This window comes from Cygnus atratus, chromosome 11, assembly GCF_013377495.2.
Source record: "Cygnus atratus isolate AKBS03 ecotype Queensland, Australia chromosome 11, CAtr_DNAZoo_HiC_assembly, whole genome shotgun sequence".
In the NCBI taxonomy this organism is placed as follows: Eukaryota; Metazoa; Chordata; class Aves; order Anseriformes; family Anatidae; genus Cygnus; species Cygnus atratus.
The window spans coordinates 19,159,989-19,179,014 of NC_066372.1; the positions used below are offsets into that span (position 1 = coordinate 19,159,989).

General features: G+C 49.0%; 1 protein-coding gene across 1 annotated transcript in view; it reads right to left on the minus strand.

Moving 5' to 3' along the window:
• IGDCC4 (immunoglobulin superfamily DCC subclass member 4) overlaps positions 1-19,026 on the minus strand; it is an 85,423-nt gene that overhangs the window by 9,024 nt on the left and 57,373 nt on the right. The window contains exons 5-17 of the mRNA XM_035554759.1: positions 16,770-16,904; positions 14,038-14,193; positions 13,091-13,501; positions 12,043-12,207; positions 11,014-11,151; positions 9,432-9,605; positions 8,612-8,845; positions 3,908-4,015; positions 3,008-3,191; positions 2,193-2,320; positions 1,664-1,834; positions 962-1,099; positions 350-455 (exon numbers count right to left, since the gene is read on the minus strand). Coding sequence (XP_035410652.1) covers positions 350-455; positions 962-1,099; positions 1,664-1,834; positions 2,193-2,320; positions 3,008-3,191; positions 3,908-4,015; positions 8,612-8,845; positions 9,432-9,605; positions 11,014-11,151; positions 12,043-12,207; positions 13,091-13,501; positions 14,038-14,193; positions 16,770-16,904 — 2,248 coding nt within the window. The remainder of the gene's footprint in view (positions 1-349; positions 456-961; positions 1,100-1,663; positions 1,835-2,192; positions 2,321-3,007; positions 3,192-3,907; positions 4,016-8,611; positions 8,846-9,431; positions 9,606-11,013; positions 11,152-12,042; positions 12,208-13,090; positions 13,502-14,037; positions 14,194-16,769; positions 16,905-19,026) is intronic.

Here is a 19,026-nt window from a genome sequence, read left to right on the forward strand (position 1 = left end):
AGGGAGGTCGCTGTCTTTCATCACCTTCCCAAGTGAAAGTTTTACCAAACATCCTTAGAGCTGTCCAGCAACAGAAGGAAAATACTGCCCAAACACACATTTGCAAACGGCAAATAGTGTTTTTTTTTTCCCTTTTTCTTGCCTTTCCAACCCCCCCACTGGAAAAAAAAAAAAAAGTATGTTCTTTTTAGCTGGCTAGCACTCCCGTGACTCACTCTCTGCATTAACTGACGTCATGCACACCGCATCCCAAACTGCCCAGGCTGAACACAGGGAAGAAGGTCACAGTACATTTTGCCTCCTGCCACAGCAGCCTCCTCTCCCCCCTGCAAGGCGAGGTGGCACCTACCTCTGCTTGCTGTTGCGAAAGCTGGCGCACATGCAGAAGAGTATGCAGAGCAGCCCCAGGCAGACTCCCACAATGATTCCCGTGACAGAGTGGATGTCCAGAACATCTAGTAGGGGAAGGACAGGTGCATTATTTCAGCTGTTAACAGGAAGAAGGCAGAAAGTGTCCTGAGTTCAGAGAAACATTTCATTAAAACCAATGGGTGGTGCCTCTGTATACAAACAGGAAAAAAATATGGCTTGGCAGTGACAATTTAGAGCACCTTAAAGCAAGCTGGCATCCGTGTATATTCATTAATTTCCTGCTACACAGGCCTAACAAGGGCAGCGAGATGCAGGTGGCACGTGCCTTTCCAGAGGGGCCAAGATGGCAGAAGAGAGACTGAGTTCTGCTGTGGGATGGCTTCTGGGGCTGCTTGGGGCCTATGGAGCTGCACATCTAAGGACCCTGCTGTGATCCTCTGCACTCTCCTACCCACAGTCACATCTCACATTCTGCACATCTCACATTCTACACAATTCGTTAGCAAACAGAGAAATGCCACTGCTGATGAACTGTGGTTTTCAGCAATGCAACTCGTTTCCTGCCCCGGGAAAAAGGGGAAATTCGTACCAGACAATTTCTCCCGCAGCGTGTGCACATCCTTAACATTTGAATAGGGACCAGACCCCACCACTGTCTTTGCTCCCATCTTGAAGAAGTATCTGGTATCACTTTCCAGTCCGTGCACTTCAGTGCTGAAGATATTTCCTGATCAAAAGCAAGCCAAGAGAGGTTAAAAATGTGTAATTTCAAGTGCATTCACAGGGCTGCAGCAAAGCAGCAGCGGAAGTCTGCTGGACTGCCAGAAGTGAGGCATTTTGTGCCATGAGCTCTAAGAGGTAATTCAGACACCTCCTAGGTATTAATGAATGTGCTGCTTACAGAGCTGATGACACAGACTGCATACAGTGTTGCTGGCATACATCCTCCTAGGAGTGACCAGGCAGTGGCCTGTACCTGCTGGATGTCTGCTGGATGGCAATGGCTGGTTCAGCCCTAGATGTGTATGTGATTTCATGTCTCTCGGCAGTCATATCCCCGGACTCTTTTTATATGACCAGAAGCAAGGATCAGCATATGCCTCAAGAACGCTGGCAGCTTCAATTTGTTTGTCTGTAGTCAAAAATCAGCAGGAGTAACCAGCCCGGGCTCTGCAGGCTGACACACAAACCCAGGGGAGAAGGCAGGAGCAACCAAATAGCTGGTGGGGTATTTAGTTAAGCTTAGAGGAGACTGAACAGAGGTGTTTGCCTGGACCTCAGGAAGGCTCACCTTCTCGTGTCAGCAAGGTCCACATGTCGTCAGGCTGCGTGTTGTTGGCGTTGTACAGGATGAGGTACTCCACGATGATGCCATTGGGCTCGGCAGGAGGGCACCAGTGCACCTGCACAGCGTAGGGGTTGAGTGGGTGCAGCCGCAGGTCAGACGGAGGAGTCGAGGGACCTGGCAGATGCGAGTAAAGAACCACTGTGAGCAGCAGAAACAAGGAGGAGAGCACCCAACCTGCAGGGCACGATGACTGCTCCGTGCCTTCCATGAATCACTGGCACACATAAAATGACGTGTGACCCAGGTGACTGGACACCTTGTCTAAACAAGCTGTCAAGAGTGCAGAGGGAAGAAGGCTACTTAGCCCCCAACAGGGCAGGACATGTTGCACTCCTTCAGTGGGCTTGGGACCCGGAGCATCTCTCAGCTTCTTATGTACACAGTGACATCCGAGCTTGAAATCTCTCAGGGATTTGATGGAGATTCACAGAAATCCAGGAAAGATCAAGGTTCAATTCCCATAAATACTCACGGTCGGGAAGGGTGAACCGCTCCACCACGCTGCCAAAGGGCCCATCGATACCAACGCCATTGGACTGCACAGCAAACTCATACCTGGTGTAGGGCTTCAGCCCACTGATGAGGATGTCTTCATCTGAGCTGCCAAAAGAGGAGGCATTCACAAGGTCATTAACATGAGATGGAACCCATGGTTACCCTGGTACCTTACCAGGAGCACCATAAGAGGTTATCCTAACTCTTACAGTATTTGATTTTTCACCTAAAGCTTCATCTTCTGTGGTCATGTGAATGCAAGAGCACTCAGCTCCCAGATACAGAGAAAAGCAGGTTCCCAGCCTTTGGGACCCCTTTTTACGTACTTGCAGAGCAAAGCCTAGTTACAGGCTGAAAACCTGCATGGAAATCTAGATTTAAAATATATCCCCAAATCAAAACTCCTTAAACTCTATCCATTTTTAAACCAAACTTGAGAGGACCATCTCACAAATCACAGATGCTTTGAGTCTGGCCATAATTACGCCTGGCTTTGTCATCGACAGGGAAATAAAATAAGCACGTAAGGTCCATAAAATGCAGAAAAGATGCAGAGACTAGTCTGTAAATTGCCTCCTGGTATTTAAGTCATGGACAAACTCCCACTGTGGAAATCCCAGTGCCACATTTCACCATCTCTGAATTCATCCGTGACCAAGGCAGACAATCCCAGCATTTGAAACACCTATGATTTTGCCAAGAACTGGGACATCCCTGCAGATTCCTTCTCCCTTGTGTTTATTCCCGACATGAGCAATATATGGCAGATGAACCCTCAGCATCCCTCTTTACCTTGTGTAGTACGTAACAAGAGAGGCGTTTTTCAGGCCCCAAGGGCTGAAGCGCACGGTGTAGTTGACAATCTTGACTGTGGTGAAGTCAGGTTTCTTCCACCTGAGCCATATGGACGTTGAGCTGTTGGACTCTGCATAGACTTGGACTGGAGGCAGCGGAGGACCCTTCTGCACCGGGGGATCTACGGTGGTGCAAGACAAAGTGAAAGATGTGGAGATGCAATGACAGTGAGGTAAGGGACAGCCACCACAGACAGAAATTGGGGAATAAAACAGGCTGTGACGCTTGCACAAAGATGCTGTCCTCCAGTGTAACCACGGATGTCCTGCTTAGCCCATCTGTGCACAAAGCTGTCCATGCTTTTCCTCATTTGTGGGGAAAAATCCTAATGAGGACCTCCACACCACGCTGGTGGCGTACTGCTGGGGCACACAGGAGGCCAGCTTCAAAGTTACCCGCTCAACAGGCCCACACCAGGGTGAGGAGGAGCACAGGCTCTTCACCACCCTACAACAGACCGACAGGGCTGGGATCCGAGCCCCAGTCCTCAGAGCTTTCGATTTCTAACACTGAGAAACCTGGCATGCTGATCACCCACATTCCTGAATGTGTGTAACGTAAGAGACGAAACCCAGGTTACTGCACATTTCCAAAACCATCCCCAAGCCACTCATGGGGCCAGAGAGCACTAAGAAAGGGGATAATTTGCTCCTTTCTCTCCTTCCCAAGGTAACTCCTCCAAAACAACTGCAATGACTGTCAAAGGGAGTTCCCTTATGTTGGGACCTTCCCCATTTTGGTAACATCCCCGCTGAAGTCCTTCTTCTGTACCTGCACCTTTCCTTTGAAGCCACGTACCAAACAGACGAGACAGACAACGAACAGGGCATTCCTCACCTACTGCTGCTGCAGGTGCCTTTTCGGTTTTGCCCTTCCAAACGGCCGCATAACCGTCTTCGTGCTTATTGAATGCCACCAGCTTCACCTCGTAGAGCTTCCCAGGAGCTGGAAAAATCAAGCAGGGTTTGACTGGGCTTATTCTTCTTACCAGTCCCCCTCCACTCAGACATGTTTTCTTATAGCTGACTAGCTTTTCCCACCACCCAAGAAAGCAGCTCTAACAGAGTTGTATTTGCTAAACTACATCAGGACACACACACCCCCTTCCTCTTACAGGGTTTTCACATTCAAATATTGTCTCACAACCGGAGCATTTGTTGTCGCAGCTACTCCCTAGTTCTCCTTTCCCTTTTTACAGAAATTGTTACTAACAAAAGGACTTTCCATAGCCCCTGAGGGGGTTAAGCAATGTCCCGACCTGTAGCACATCATCTCAGGATCTCCTGACCCTTCTCCCCTTCAAACTACTAATGAAACCCCCATGGAAGTGAATGAACTGTGTTGTTTATTCTTGGAGTGAGGAGATCCTTCCCTCTCCTCAAAATGCACCCCATTTCTAAAGCCTTTCCTGATTTATTCACTGCCGTAAGGCTCCTCCTTCCAGCACGTCCCTGACCTCCCTGTTGTTTAAGTCACTGGGAGCTTTGTTGTATGGGGACTGTTTTGCCTCCACAGCAGAGTTCCTACATCTGCAGTTAGGAAAGCAACAGTGCAAACAAAACCCATGCCAGAAACCTAAAGATCCTCTTTACGCAGCCTTCCCATCAGACAGGCACACACTCCATGGGGAACATCATGCTCTGATCCCCAAATAAGCTGCAGGACAGGGCGCTGTGTCACCAAACAGCACTGGCGTGGTCCAGAACCCACTTCTGCCTTTCCTCCTGCCTTTCATTAGCTGAAACGTTCCTTTGCCATGCTAAGAAACATCTGAGGGGTTTTTCACGAAGATGTTTAATTGACAAAACAGCTCGGGACATCCAAAGTTCTCAAATAAGCCACTCGCCAGCTTCTCCCTTCAGCAGCCAGCCCACTCGGAAGCTCAGCAAGAGCAGTCCAGACTGTCTTTAGCTGCCTTGACTGCAGCATATTAATGACGTTTGTTGATTTGGGCCGTGCCTGTTCATTCCCTGCCCCGACAGATCACTGCTCCCTTTGCCAGGCAACGTAAGCAGAACAAAACCCTTCTTATTGATGCCAATTTTATTATTACTGCGCTGATTACGCTCCCAGAGGCTAATGGTACCAATTACCAAAGGCTCTCGCTGCTCCACAACACGTTCACGCTCAGAATATAGAAACAGTTCAGCCACATTTTTGTCCCTGAAAGAATCTCGAAAGCAAGCAGAGTTTTATCTGCCTCCAAAGCAGTCTGATCTGCGTCTCCTCACTCTCCAGCCACAGGAAAATGTTTCGAACCCACACGAGGGGGAAGAGGCCAAAAGGCACTCAACTTCCAAGCAGCTGGGGCCACAGGCTTGGTGAAACAAAGAACCCCCAGCCCATCTCTCAGCACGCCCCAGCCTCCTGCTTGAGCTTTTGGCCGGGCTCATCGTGAATGATGGGATCCAAAACGATGGCGAAGAGCTCACAGATGTGATACAGCTGCAGGCAGCTCCTGTTGGGGCATGAAGCGAGGGGAAGGATAAGGCCTCCATCTCCATCCTTGGGTAGGAACAGCACGGCAGCCACTCAGACATGAAGCCAGAGCAGCTCTGCTACACGACCAAGCAATTCGTATTCTGAAAACAGGGGTATTTTGGGTTTCTCAGAGGTTTGGCTTCAATTTTTATACACAGGCCCAGATGTTCAAACTCTTAGAACAAGCAGACATAAAGTTCTATCAAGCTGTCAAGAAGCTAGTAGGCAGCATGAAAACAGATGTATTTCACTACATTCCATCATACATTAAATATAAGCAGAATAATCTAGTCCAGATCATTTCAAATCACTAATCTGGATGACTGCGTAATATATCCAATATGCTAAATACGTTGTTTCGTTCAGTTTTTCAAGGTGTTCATGTCGGCCAGATGCCATATGTTCCCCTAAGTGGGAAATCACCCTGATCTCCGGGGAGTCACTTCCAGAGGAATGCAATCTTCCTCCACGGGAACGTGGAAGACAGGATCAGATCCCTACTGTTTGTTTTTCCTGTCGATTACGGCCCTGGTAGTTACACACCATTACAGAGACTGACTGCTAGAACGGAGATAGGAATCGATGAGAATTTCTCAGGGATAAGCCATCCTGGTGATTCAGGACAGCTTCCTTTGGTTTTCATGGGATCGTAAACTTCTGTGTTTCTTTTGTACCTTTGAACAGCTGCCCACCTCTCTGGCAGGATTTCAGCACATAACTCTGCACATAAGCCTGCACGTAAGAGCAGATGCAAAGAGTGACCTTAGTGATATCACTCCAAGGAGACACGGTTTGTTCCAGAGGTTAGCAAGAGTACAGGAGAAAATATCTTCTCTCGCTTCAGACAGCTCAAATAGAGAGAGCTGGGACATAACCAAAGGCAAAATCAAGAAACCAAATATCGAGAGTAAGGTGAAGGATGAGGAGGAAGCCTGCAGGACAGAGAAGAGGTGGTGGACAAAGCTGGCACTATTTTAGTAGCAAGACCAGCTACAACATGGGAAACTAAGGCAGGAAACGTGGGCAGGGCTCTTTGCTGGTGCAAGAGTTGCACTGTTGCTGTGAATGAAGAACTACTGTGCTCAAGAAGCACTGTCCACGGCTGCTTTCTGCCCATCCATCCACCTCTGCCTGAGACATGTCTCAAAAGGAGCTGTCTCGTCAGAAAGCATTTCCCCTCTTGTCCTGCTGTGCTCCTGGAAAAAAAAAAAAAAAAAAAAAAAAAAAATGGGAAATCAGGAAATCTAAATCAAGCTACACAGGAGTTTTACCCCTCAGGCTAACCCTAAATCAAGACAGGAGAAGGGGCGGTGTGTCCAGAGAAGTGGAGCCAAGGAGCACTGAGTGACTGCACTGCAGCAGTACATAGTGTGTATGCTGGTTTGTTTGCAGTAACACTGCATGCAGCTGTGTCTGAGCTAAAGTCTTGCATTCCCAGTGCCTAATTCTGGGATTTCTTGACACCTCATCTCTTCAAGCATGACTCAGTTTGTGGTTTCAGCCATGACACTTCAATGGCCCATCTCTTCTGGGCCAGCCTGGGCAAACCTCCCCCTGCCACCGGATAGCACCATCACCACGTGCAGCGCCCTTGCTACCTGCAAGACCCCTAAAGCAGATGGAAGTACTTGCAGTGGGCAGCTCCCTGCCATAAACCTAAACTCTTTTAAACCCCAGCCGCTCCTCCTCCTTGTTTCATGGCCATACTCCTGCCTTTCACAGCACAGCCAGATTCCCGACCCCGTTACTGTACACGTGCAGGAGTACGTCATTCGGCAGCGCAAGGGGAAGAAAAGAGAACGGCCATGGCTGGAAGAAACCAGAGCCTCTTCCTGATACAACGATAGCTGATAACACAACAGCCAAACCATAAGGAAGCTATTAGGTCTTGACGGATGCCCAAATTTAAGGAAGTAATTACAGAAGAACAAGCAGCCTTCTCAGCATCGCCATGCCAGAGCATTTGGAACCAATTCAGCCTGCTCCCGAGCCCCTCTGCTAACTGATTTGCCAGTGGTTAGAGCAGCACGTGATGATGTTCACATGTGGTTTCCTCAACGCAATAATTACAGACCTAAACTCTTTAGAGGAACTCCTAACTGTTCACACCCTCTCAGTGGCAGGATGGCTGCAGCATGCCTGGAGTACTGGAAACCTGCTCAGTGATGACACGAGCTGTCCGTCCAGGTGCCGCAGGCTGACCTTACACCGTGCACAATATACATGTCAGACGTGTAAGATGAACCAGCAGGAGAAACACTCGCCCCTCAGTCTCCGCAGTGGGCACGGATGAAGCATGAAGTGGGGGATGGAAGAACTCTAAGAAGCAGAACCCTGTTATCAGGATGCATCTGCCATGGCTCTTTTCTCTCTCTCCATCCTGTATTGATTGGCAAATCAATTCATTAGTATGATGAGATGTTAAAAACATAACCCCTTATGGGAAAAAATAAATGTAGTAAGCCAGGCAGGTAACTCTGACTGCAATGCGGACTTGTTCTCCAGCCACGGACACTCACTCTTCTATCTCTTTTCCCTCAGAGGAGGTGGAGGAGAACGCTGACCCCAAATTAGTATGCTGTGAATTAACCTATATCTGCATTTTAACATAAAGATTTTTCAAATAGCATGCAATCGTGGAGCTTCTTAGAAACATACAGACAAGGAGAGATCATTGCCCTGACTGGTGATTTTAACCTAAGCACTCTCATGTTGACATAATAAAGAACAATAATTGATGCATATCCCCTCATTAGTATATACTAAGCGTATCAGTAGCCCTTGGTTAAAAATCCAATCCCTGCTACACTGCCTTCATCAATTTCTGTCTTTCAAACTCTGCTTAGAACAAGTCACAAAAGCCCCACGCCAGAAATTATTTTGGGTGCTCTTAAAACAATAAAAAACCAATCAGGCAGAGTGCTCAGCTCATGCAGTTGTGGACTTCTACACCTGCAGGCGAGCAGATAACACTGAGCTACCTGGAAGTAACCTGGGACTGCTGTAAAGTGTGAGAGTCAGACCTGGTTTCTGCACCCACTGCTAAGACGACCAGCTCACCTAGTCGAGTCAGTTCATACTGCTTCACTTTCTTCTTTAGCTTTATGGGCCCTACGTCCCAGCTCTCATCTTCAGCACCATCCAGGGGACTTTCATCGCTGGCCTCCTCTTGGCTCACCTCGCGGTAGTACAGCTTGTAGCCTGATATCTGGGCATGGTTGGCTGGGGGTTGCCACGTTAGCAGGAGAGATTCCATCTTTGCTCGGACTTTTAATTCCGTTGGGGCAAATGGAACTAGAAGAGAAGAGAAAAGTGTTCAGTCACTTATCTCTCTTATTTCTTCGCTCTACTGAATCCTTCCTGACGTTGGCAGTGAGCAAGGGGTGTGAGGAGAGGCCATCCTGCCAGAAGGGCATCTCCGCTGTCTAACAGAACGGTGTGGTTGAACTCTCCCATGAGTTTACTAACTGCACAATGCAGGAAAAAACACTTCACAAAGCTGTATGGCAGTTTCTCAGTTTATTCGGAATTACCACCGTCTTTAACCACTGCTGGAGGCTGGCTTGGGCTCAGCTCTGTTTGGCAGAATTGTCTACCCACTCCTGAATCAGGCTTCGTTGTTTTTTTATTTGTTTGTTTCTTGCTTTTTAAAGAATTTTCACATCTGCGTATGGAGGGAGGAAAGACCCACTACGCAGCCAAGCAGCAAGACAGAGGCTGCTCAACGGGAAGCTAAAGGTTGGTAGCCTGGTCCAACCAAAGCCAATAGTTAGAATTCCCTAGTGAAAGCAAACATCTCTGGTTATGCCTCAAGCTCCCCATCTGAGAAGTAACATCCTGCAGCCCCCGCTCCCAATCCCAGGCACCATCCAGCTCCTACCGTGCGTTTGGTTGTCCCTGTCAGGAGTCCGGTGCTGGGTCCACTCAGACGGGGCCCCATAGCCCATGCTGGTGCTGGCCGCGATGCGTACTTTGTACACTTTGTTGGGATGCAGCGAGTAGAGAGTGATCTGTGTTTCGTTTCCACCCACCTCAATGGAGGTAACCTGATCTGCTGGAACCAAGGTGACACCAATGAAAAAGGGGTTTTCCCACCCAAAGTGCAGCCACAAAGCCCAGCAACACCCACATGGCCTCTTGTCACCAGGAAAAAACAGAACTAGAGATTGGGCAGAGCTGATATCCTGACTGACAACCCCCTTCATCACATTCAGAACCACAGGATGCCTTCAGCACCGCTGAGCCTGCCTGGAGGGAGCCGTCAGAACCCTTTGCTGCTGCTGACATGACGGCAGAACAGGAGCACAGCTGATGGCAAGTTCCAGTGGTTCCCATTGCTGTATTTAAATCCGCACCTTAATTTGAACCAGAACTGTCCAGCCGCCCTGCTTTCTGCAATACTCACACCTTCACCAACGCCAGATTGAGTTTTTATCACTCCCTCGTCAGCCCACCCAAGTTCACAGGGGAGATAACAGGAAATTTAAACTGAGAATGATCTGGGATTTTCACTGTAACAACTAATTGGTCTTGCAGGAGATTCATATGGCCTGTTTGGTGAATGCAGAGGTCTTGCTTTTCAGCTTCACCTGGTGTAAACTCAACTGAGAGTACTGCCCTGCCATGTAACAGTGTCTGGTTGAGTGTGAACCCTGGACTGCAAATGTTTCGAAGGTTTTACGACACCACAGAGCCACGTGCAGGCTCAAGGCAAAAAAAAAAAAAAAAAAGGGAAAAAAAAACACAACAAGAGCCAGGAGTCACACTGCAGACTACTAATCCAGATCAAACACATGGGAACATGTCCAACACTTCATCACATTCCCCATCCTTCTCTTAGTAAGAAGCATGACCCCGGGAAGTGAGAAGCTGCAGAGCTTTGATGGTTTTAAGAGCAAATACCCAGAAGGATTTGCAAAGCAAGCACACATGGAATCAGAACAACTGCATTCAGCATATGGAAACGTTACCATCTCTGCTGAAGGCTTCGTATAGTGTCTGACAGTATAAACAAAACCAGATAAAACTCAGTAACAGGGCAATGCAGCCTAGCCAGAAAACTTACATAAGGATCACTGATCAGACTCCATTTTAAAGGAATCCAATGCATTTACCCTTGTCCTGAAGCAACATAAAGCTCTCCTCCCAAAACACACAGTGCAGAGGGCACCACACGGTTGGTGATGCAAGCCTTCCTGGGGCAGCATGATCAGGTGAGCCATTCCCCTGGGGACACAGGCTCCTCCACAATCACGGGAAAAGGCACCTGGGAGTAGCAGGAGGTAGCACAGCAGCAGCACTACTGTGACCACCAACAGCAGAGTCCAGCTAGGGGAGGGAGGCTCTCAGCAAAAAAGGGTCCCTCCGCTGAGGGATCTTGCACCTCTTCGCCTCAGCATGACACGTTGTTAGTGCTGCAGGAGCAGAAGACACAACCCCTTTCCAAATGTTGTTTCCCTCACCTTCCTTGAGGGTGCAGTAGTCAATCTTGTACTTGGTTATCTTGCCGTTACTCAGCTCCGGAGGAGGAGGCAGCCACGTCACACGGATGTCACCAGGAGTCATGCTTGACAGGGACAGCTGAGGGGCAGCACTAGGAACTGGGCAGAAGACACAACACAAAGTCGGTAAAGACTGTGTCCTCTACAAACTGGGCAGGTCAGCAGAATGGTTAATCTGCCTGCGCTGTAGTGTGGAGCATGAAGAAGACGCTAAAAGAAATGCCTCACCGATTCAGGCTTCAGCCCAGGAATCCCCATCCCCTTGAGAATCAGAGCTCTGTGCTGCACGCAGTTTTCATGCTTTCAGCTGAGCTCTTCAGGCTTCTGACACACACACATGGGACCACGTAGTTCACTACGTCAGGAGCATTAAAAGCACATAATGCACCCTGCGGCATAGCAGGGGTGTGCCTGAGGTCTGCCAAAACCATCGTTTCTTGCCTCTGTCATGCAGTCTGTTGTGAGCTGTGCATGCAGTCCCCTGTTGGGCAGCTGTCCCTCTGGCACTCTGCCTTTACCGCTCAAAAAATGCTACGTGGTAAGTGCTAATATTAACAAAAACTACTGACTCTTAAGGGATCCAACCTCAAGACTGCTCCCACCCCCTACAGGTTGCAATAGATGTTTTTCCTCTGAGCTGAAATCATGTCTGGCCCAGAGACAAAGTTTGGAGCAACACCACATTAGGCAGATGAAAGTCCAGAGGAATTGACTGCAATTTGTGCAGGATTCTCAAGGGCCCCAGTATCAGTGAGGGCATTTTCATGCTCTTCATCACCCAAACTGATGATCAGACCAGGATGGGTTTATTATTTTTTGTTGTTGTTGGATTTTTTGTTGTTGTTGCTGTCTTTAAAAGGGCTTATAGAAACAAACTGTAGGAGCAGTAGATTGAGGTTCCTAGGATTTCGTACTATTCTCCAGAGCATATTCAATGCCCACCAAGAAACTGGACAAGAATATTTGTTATACCCATCTAATTCAACGCACCGTCCTCCAGGGTCTGAACAATTATGGAAGAGGATGTCCGGCTGGCTCCGAGCTGGGAATACGCGACCACGTAGAAGACATAGTTGGTGTTGGGTTCTAGGTCCTTGACTTGCAGTTCAGTGGTATCATTATTGACAGCAAACTGGTACTCCACATTATCTGTTCCTAGAGCCAAGGAAACACTGATCAGCAGGTCAGTGAACTGCCAAGACATTCCCTGAAAAAAATGACTTAAATCACAAGACCCATAGCGTAAAACCACCTTCAAACTCATTAAGCCCTGTCCAATTTTTCAAGTGTCTGTACAAAACCCATCTCTTATGTGAACTCACTGGGCAAAACATCCAATGCTTGATTGTTAACATCTCCATTTTGACTCAAGCTCCTCGATCCATGCTAAAGCAGCTGAAATTACCATCCCAAATTTCAGAGGAGCTGAGGAAGCAGTTCAGCAGGAGTACTGGCTTGTTGGCTGTTCAGGCAGACAGGCCCCAAGCAACCCAAGTGCCTCACTCCAGATTCTGGCTGTCGGTATTTAGTAACCACCTCTGTACACGGTATAGCTGTTCAGTATCTCCATTAATAATCACACGCTTTGCATATAAAATCGTGTTGGAAGTAGAATAAAGAATGGAAATAAGTTTCCAGAAGTGTCTACTAGAAAGGGAAGAAAACACAACTTAGGAGATAACTCGGGTTGTTTCCAAACCATCTGGATGCACTAAAGCTATCCTGACCCTGTTGGAACAGAAACAAGAGTATGAGAGTGGATCTCTAAAGAGGTGTTGCAAACACCAGACTACAGCAGCTTGAACTATCCAAACTAACACACCCAGTTCTTTGCCTTGAGCACAGTTCTGCTGAGAGCATGCTAAGAACAACCCAGGGGAACTCCGGCAACTATAAAAAGCCCAGTACTAAGTGCAGGGTAGGCCTCCTGGCGTTTTTGGAAGGGTCTTCTCTGCCCAGCACCAGGGACACAGACTTTCCCCCTTTATCATCACATCCCCACAGCCGCTGCCGTGCTGTGCAGGCAGATAACACCTACCCACAGCCCGCTGGTAATGCAACGAGAAGCCAATGATCTGCTCGCTGTTGTACTCTGGCCGCTCCCAGGACACTAAGACTGTGGTGCTGGAGAGAGACACGGCTGAGACCTTCTTGGGAGCGCTGGGCAAGCCCTCCCGCACAATCACGGAGAGCTTGGCAGTGGCACAGGCCATGCCCAGGCTGTTCTCAGCCACACACTGATAGTAGCCGGCATCCTCCAGCCCGATCTGGTTGATGACAAGGCTGCCGCTGCTCTGGATCTTCACCCGCCCGTTGGAGAGGATGGCCTCGCCGTTCTTCAGCCAGTGAATGGTGGGGGCTGGCTCACCCTCCGCCTTGCAGACAAATCGAGCCGTGCTGGCTCGGGTGCGTGAGATGGTTTCAGGAGCCTGGGAGATGCTGGGCGTAGCTGGGAGGAGAGAGGACAAATTAACGCAGGAAGAAGGAGGGAAAGAGAGTAGAGCAAATCCCTTCTCCTCCCCCCTCGCTGCTATGTTTTATTCAGTAGCAGCTTTGCTTACAAGATAGGATTTGCCAGGCAGACTCTAGAGGCTTAATTTAGACTCTGTCCAAAAGGAAAAATAAATTCCGTATCAATCATGTGCTGCGTTCCCTGATCCTAGGCTGTTCTCCCTACTGGCTTCCACAATGCTGAAAGTTAATTGCTGATACAGATTTCCATGGGGGGACCCAGGAGAACAAAAGCAAGGCATAAAACGCTTCAGCAAACACAAGGAACTAAACCCCAAATTAAAGAGGTGACACTCCCACAAAGAGCTATCCCAACCCAGGGCCTCCTGGCTCTAGCCCGACTCCTTTCTTCCCCAGCACGGTTCACAAACACGACCTCTTGGGGAGCTCCTGGGTATCAGACCAGGTAATCCACAGCTACATGGCCAGCATTTCCTCACTTTACCTGGAGCATTTATCCTGCTCTCTACTCACCAAGGACGCGGAGCTCAGCTGCGGCTGTAACGAATTGCCTGGTCTGGGGTTTGTTAGCACGGCAGACGTACACTCCAGAGTGATGGGGCTGGCTGGAAGGAATGAGGAGGTTTGTCCGACCCAGCACGATCACATCTGTGGAAACGGGCTTTCCATCTGCAGGAAGAAATGTGCACAAATGTGGGAGGGAGCCTCAAGCTGCCCGTTAGGAGGGCTCGCACACGACGTGTCTGCCTAGATCCAGGATTGCAGCTGAGGAGCAGAGAGACCCTCAAATCCCAAACCACGGCCCAGCAGAGGATTTCAGCCCGGACATTCCTCGGTGCTCGACAGGCATAGGCCAGCCCGAGAGAACACTGACCCAAGGTTTCGTTTAGCAATAATCAAAAAAGACCTGTTTTGGATCAAAACGGTCTCTAATGCCTAGGGCGTGCCTGGAATGAGACCCTCTAGGAATAGCACATTTAAGGGAAAGCTATGCTAACATCTTATTTGGAAAAACACGCTGCTGGATCTGCCTGCTGACCCCATACACAATGCACGTCTCCTCCCTTCGTGTGTTAATGCAAATGTCAGTGAGAGCACTGTATGGCTAATGGCTTGGGGGTTCTTCCCTCTTCTGGGTCCTGGAAGTGAACCCAAATTGGAACCTCCTTGGGTTCATTGGGAAGCTTCCACATTTACCAGCACTGCTGAGTAGGGGAGGAGATGGTCTTCTGCATCTTCAAACAGCCCTAGGCTCTTCAACGTGTTACAGACGAAGACAGTCAGCTGGCTGCTGGGCACTGCTTCCTCCCAGCATTGCTCTGATGGGAGAAACGTGGGGACCATTGTGTGGGTACCTGAATGAGTGAAGGAACAAAGGCAAGAGCTGGGGACAGGGTATGGACAAACCCAGTGTGGCCAAGGAAAGGTACAGCTGGGCAGTCAGGAACCCCCTGGCAGCACTTAACAGGATAATAGAGCCAGCCAGCTTGGGCAGTACCCGCACAACACCAGGCCTTGTCCCTCTCCAGCTGCTGATGAATGCAACAAAACCTGCAGCACTTCCCTGCCTTCACCTCCAACAAATTCATCTGACTCTGCACCTCAAGACAGGAGCGAGCTCTCCGCCTCCACTCGGAGCAGCTGCACCTACTCAGCACCATCAGCGGGGAGCACGGCTGACATCAGATTCTCTGCCCCCTCCATTTATTTCAGGGGCTTTCTGCTGGCCTCACAGTTCAGTGGCTGTGCGCTCAAAGGAGCAGAAAGGCTGCGCACCCCCCTTGCACAGGAGTGGCTTGAAAACCTGCCTCCAGATGGTAGCAATTAGCTGACACCACCAGGGCTGGCAAGAGCCAAGCTGGCAACCTGGAGGTACAATCCTCCGAGTTACCTACACGCCAGTAACCCAGCCTGCTCCTTAACGTTGTCCTGCAGAGGAACATGCTTGTATAACACAGAATTACTATTACAGTCAACACATCCTTTCCCGCTTGAAGAGTCCACGCTGGAAAGCAGAGGGGACCAAGCAACGACTTTAAAATAAAGCGTGCAAGGAACTCTTTCACCAGCCAATTCACCTGGGAACCAATTCACCAGCCTTTCACCAGGGAACTCTTTCCCCTTCCTCTCCCGCCATCCGACACAATTTCATAGTGATAATTTAACTCTGATAACATCTATTATACTCTGGGCTTTCAGTATAGTAATGAGTAAGTAATCTAGCATGGGAAAGCTGTGTATTTCTAATTGTGAAGTGCAGAGGATAAAACAGAACCATTGCTGCCACAATATTTAATCCTTGCTGATTTGATTTCCAAAGTTGTGTCCCTTGAGATTTTTTTTTTTGCTCCTTTTTTGAAGGGAAGAGGAAATATTTGTATACACTAAAATCACTGCCTGTGGACAAGTCTGGGCTGAAGACCAACTACAATAAATGGTTACAGAGGGAAGGAGTCTTAAATTGTGATCCAGATTTATGAAAATGACTGAGAGCCTTTTCTGGGAGGGAATCGATTCCTGAACTGAGAATGGGTTCAGTCAGAGCCTCTGAAACATCTGATGGATGTGACACTCACTGAAGTGACACTAGCATCCTACTCGTGACTGAGGCTATCAGTGCTGGGTAACATATGCCAGTCTGGTTTATTTGTACACCTCGAGCAAGATCTAAGCATCTTCCTGATCTTTCCATTATTCTGGGGATTTTTCTCAGAAAAAAAGCCAACAGTTTGAACACAGGAAGATTTTTGAACAAAAAACACCCAGCAACATTCCCAGCTCACAGCCATTTCAATAATTAACAGATCTTACCCTGTTTTATAATCCTTTGAGATAATACATTTTTTTCCCCCAGTGCAATGGCAGATTCCACAGAATCCCCGCTAACCTCAGAGTCACTGGAGGAGTGGCAGAGACCTGACCCCATCTGGTGACCTTTACCACTCAAGCTCCTATAATGAGTATGACTAATTTAGATCAAAAGGCATCCAGGCACCGGAACTCCATATATTTCACAGGTCAAACAGATATAAAGTGAATTGTGTGCTTTGTAGCCTGCTAGATTTAATCAGCACTTCCAGTTTAGCAAGGGCACCCTATCCTGTGACACCACCTGCATCATTAGGCACTGATGTAAAAAGCACCTTTCTCGTCCCCCAGATTTTTCTGCCTTTTAACAGATTTTGAAAATAGAGTCCCCGGGTTCCTCTTGATGACAAAAGCTTAATTCTGTCCCACACACTCACCCTGTCGTATCCAGGAGACGAAGGGGGTGGGATCGGCGGCTGCCATGCACTCCATCACCACGCTTTCCCCCGCCACCACCGTGGTGTTCTCTGGAGCAGCAATGATGGTGACATCTCCTCCTGCTGGCTGGGAACCTAAGGCCGAAAATAAAGAGAAGTCTGTTCCTCCAAACTGAGAAGCTCCCAGGAAAGCAGAGAACACCAAACCATCCCAGCCATGCTTCCCCAGGTTGTCTCACGTGCGTTAACAGCTCGTGCCTAGTTGGAGGAGAAAAGCAGGTCTTGAGTTTGTGTTTTGATGAAAAAATAACAAAGAAGTGCACTGAAGATGTATTCTGATCACACCAGCACTAATAAAAATTAGTGTCAGGATTTTCGCATGGAATATAAGCAGAGTTTCAGCCCAACATCTTCGTCAACGGTTGCTAAATGGATGCTAGTTAATTAGACGGAACAAGACACCTCTATCCTCATGTGGAGCAACTGCTCAGGACACAACCCAGCCTTCGCCAAGGCAAAGTAACGGCGCAGAAAGAATCTAACAACTCGGTTAAAGAAATTCTGATATCCAGACGTGTATTGTAAATTGCAACAAAGAGAGGTCGAGCCTCTGTGTCCAGCCCTTCACCCCTGAGCACAAAGGCTAACTAAATCAGTCACCGCGCATCTGGAGGGGGGTGTGCTATTTAGCTTACATGTGCATAGATGAATGGCCAGCACGTAAATCAAGTAACATCTACACGAAGATCTACAGGCTGCCTTGCACAATTTCTTGAGAATGGGATGGGGATTTTTTGCTTGAAACGAACCTTCTGCGTCTACCCACTGCTGAGCAGAGGTTAAGGGAAGGTGAACGCAATGCCTTTGCAGCGGCCAGATTTCTGTTGTCAGATTAAAACAACTGGAGCACGCTTGAGAAGACCAGACTGTTCATGACCTTCGACAGCAGCAGTGCTGTTTTTCCAGCTTTCCCCGGAATGTCTAACTCTGAGGGACACTTCTGTTGTTGTCCTCAGGAAGGCAGAAGTAACTGCAGAGGAGTCACGTAGCGTAAGTAACTCCTAGGCCTGCTCCAGGTGCTCCCAGGGCCTAGCTGCGAGCCTCACACAAATAAAAGCAGGACCTTTCTGTACAGCCCACAGTGAAACTCCCAGTCTCAAGATGCTGCAGGGTTCCCACCAAAGAGGTTCAGAGAAGCTCATGAAGGACACATTTACCAGGACTGTTAAATTGAAGGTCTCGCTACAGGCCCCGGCCCAGGATGTCCCTACGTCTCTGACCATCAGACGCTGAGGGAGATGTCCAAGGAAAGCGCCACGTCCTCCAGACCCAGCTTCTAATGTACCTTTCCCTTGAGTCTCCTGTGGTCACTTTTGGAGATGAGGCCCTCTGTGGCAGCCAGGCAGCATTTGTTTGTACTGACTGGCCGGTGAACACCATCAGCAAATGGAGAGAGTGGGAGCCTGTGCTTGTCCAGCAGATGGAAGCAGAGACCGAGGAGCGCCCACGGTCCCCCACCTGGGGCAATGGCTGGACACAAAAAGCGACCCCAGCCCTGTGCAAACACCAGCAAAAATAGCAAAAATAGCTGCCGCAGGGCACAAAGGGAAGCCGAGCCAAGCATCCTCTGTCCAGCGGAAGGAGTAGGCCGCTTGCAGGGCCTGGTGCATACGGGCACGTAAACATCTTTTTGTGCTTCCAGCACAGTGTGGGCTGGCCAGGGCTTTGCCACATTCGGTTACAGAAGGGGGACAAGACGAAACCACAGACCAAGGATTCAGAGGCCCCCTCGCCAAACAGACTGACGTCCTGGCCACTCCTGACTGCAGCACCGAGCTGAGCCGGAGAGCTACTGAGAGAAAAGAGGCTGAATGCAGAAACAGGCAGGAGAGCTTCCACAAGAGGCACGTAAGCTGAAGGCTCTCAGAAATGCAAGGCTTTCCAGAACAGCAGCTTTCATTTAACTCCAGTTCAGCAAAGCACTAAAATCCACAAGTAATCGTTAGTCCTGCAGAACAAGCGAGACATGGCTGGGCGAGCGCGGCTCGGTGCGGTCTCTTAAATTAGCAGCGCACCTCTGCCCTTGCTCTTCCCCATACAGCAGACGAATGAGAACAAGGGGAAGGAGCTTTTGAGCCAGGATTTTGGGCAGGGCATGGCTGTCTGTCCACGTACCCCTTGGGCAGGACCCAGCTGCAACACTCCTGTGTGCACAATGCTATCTTTTTCTGCATGGTGCTAGGGAAAAAATGCCTAG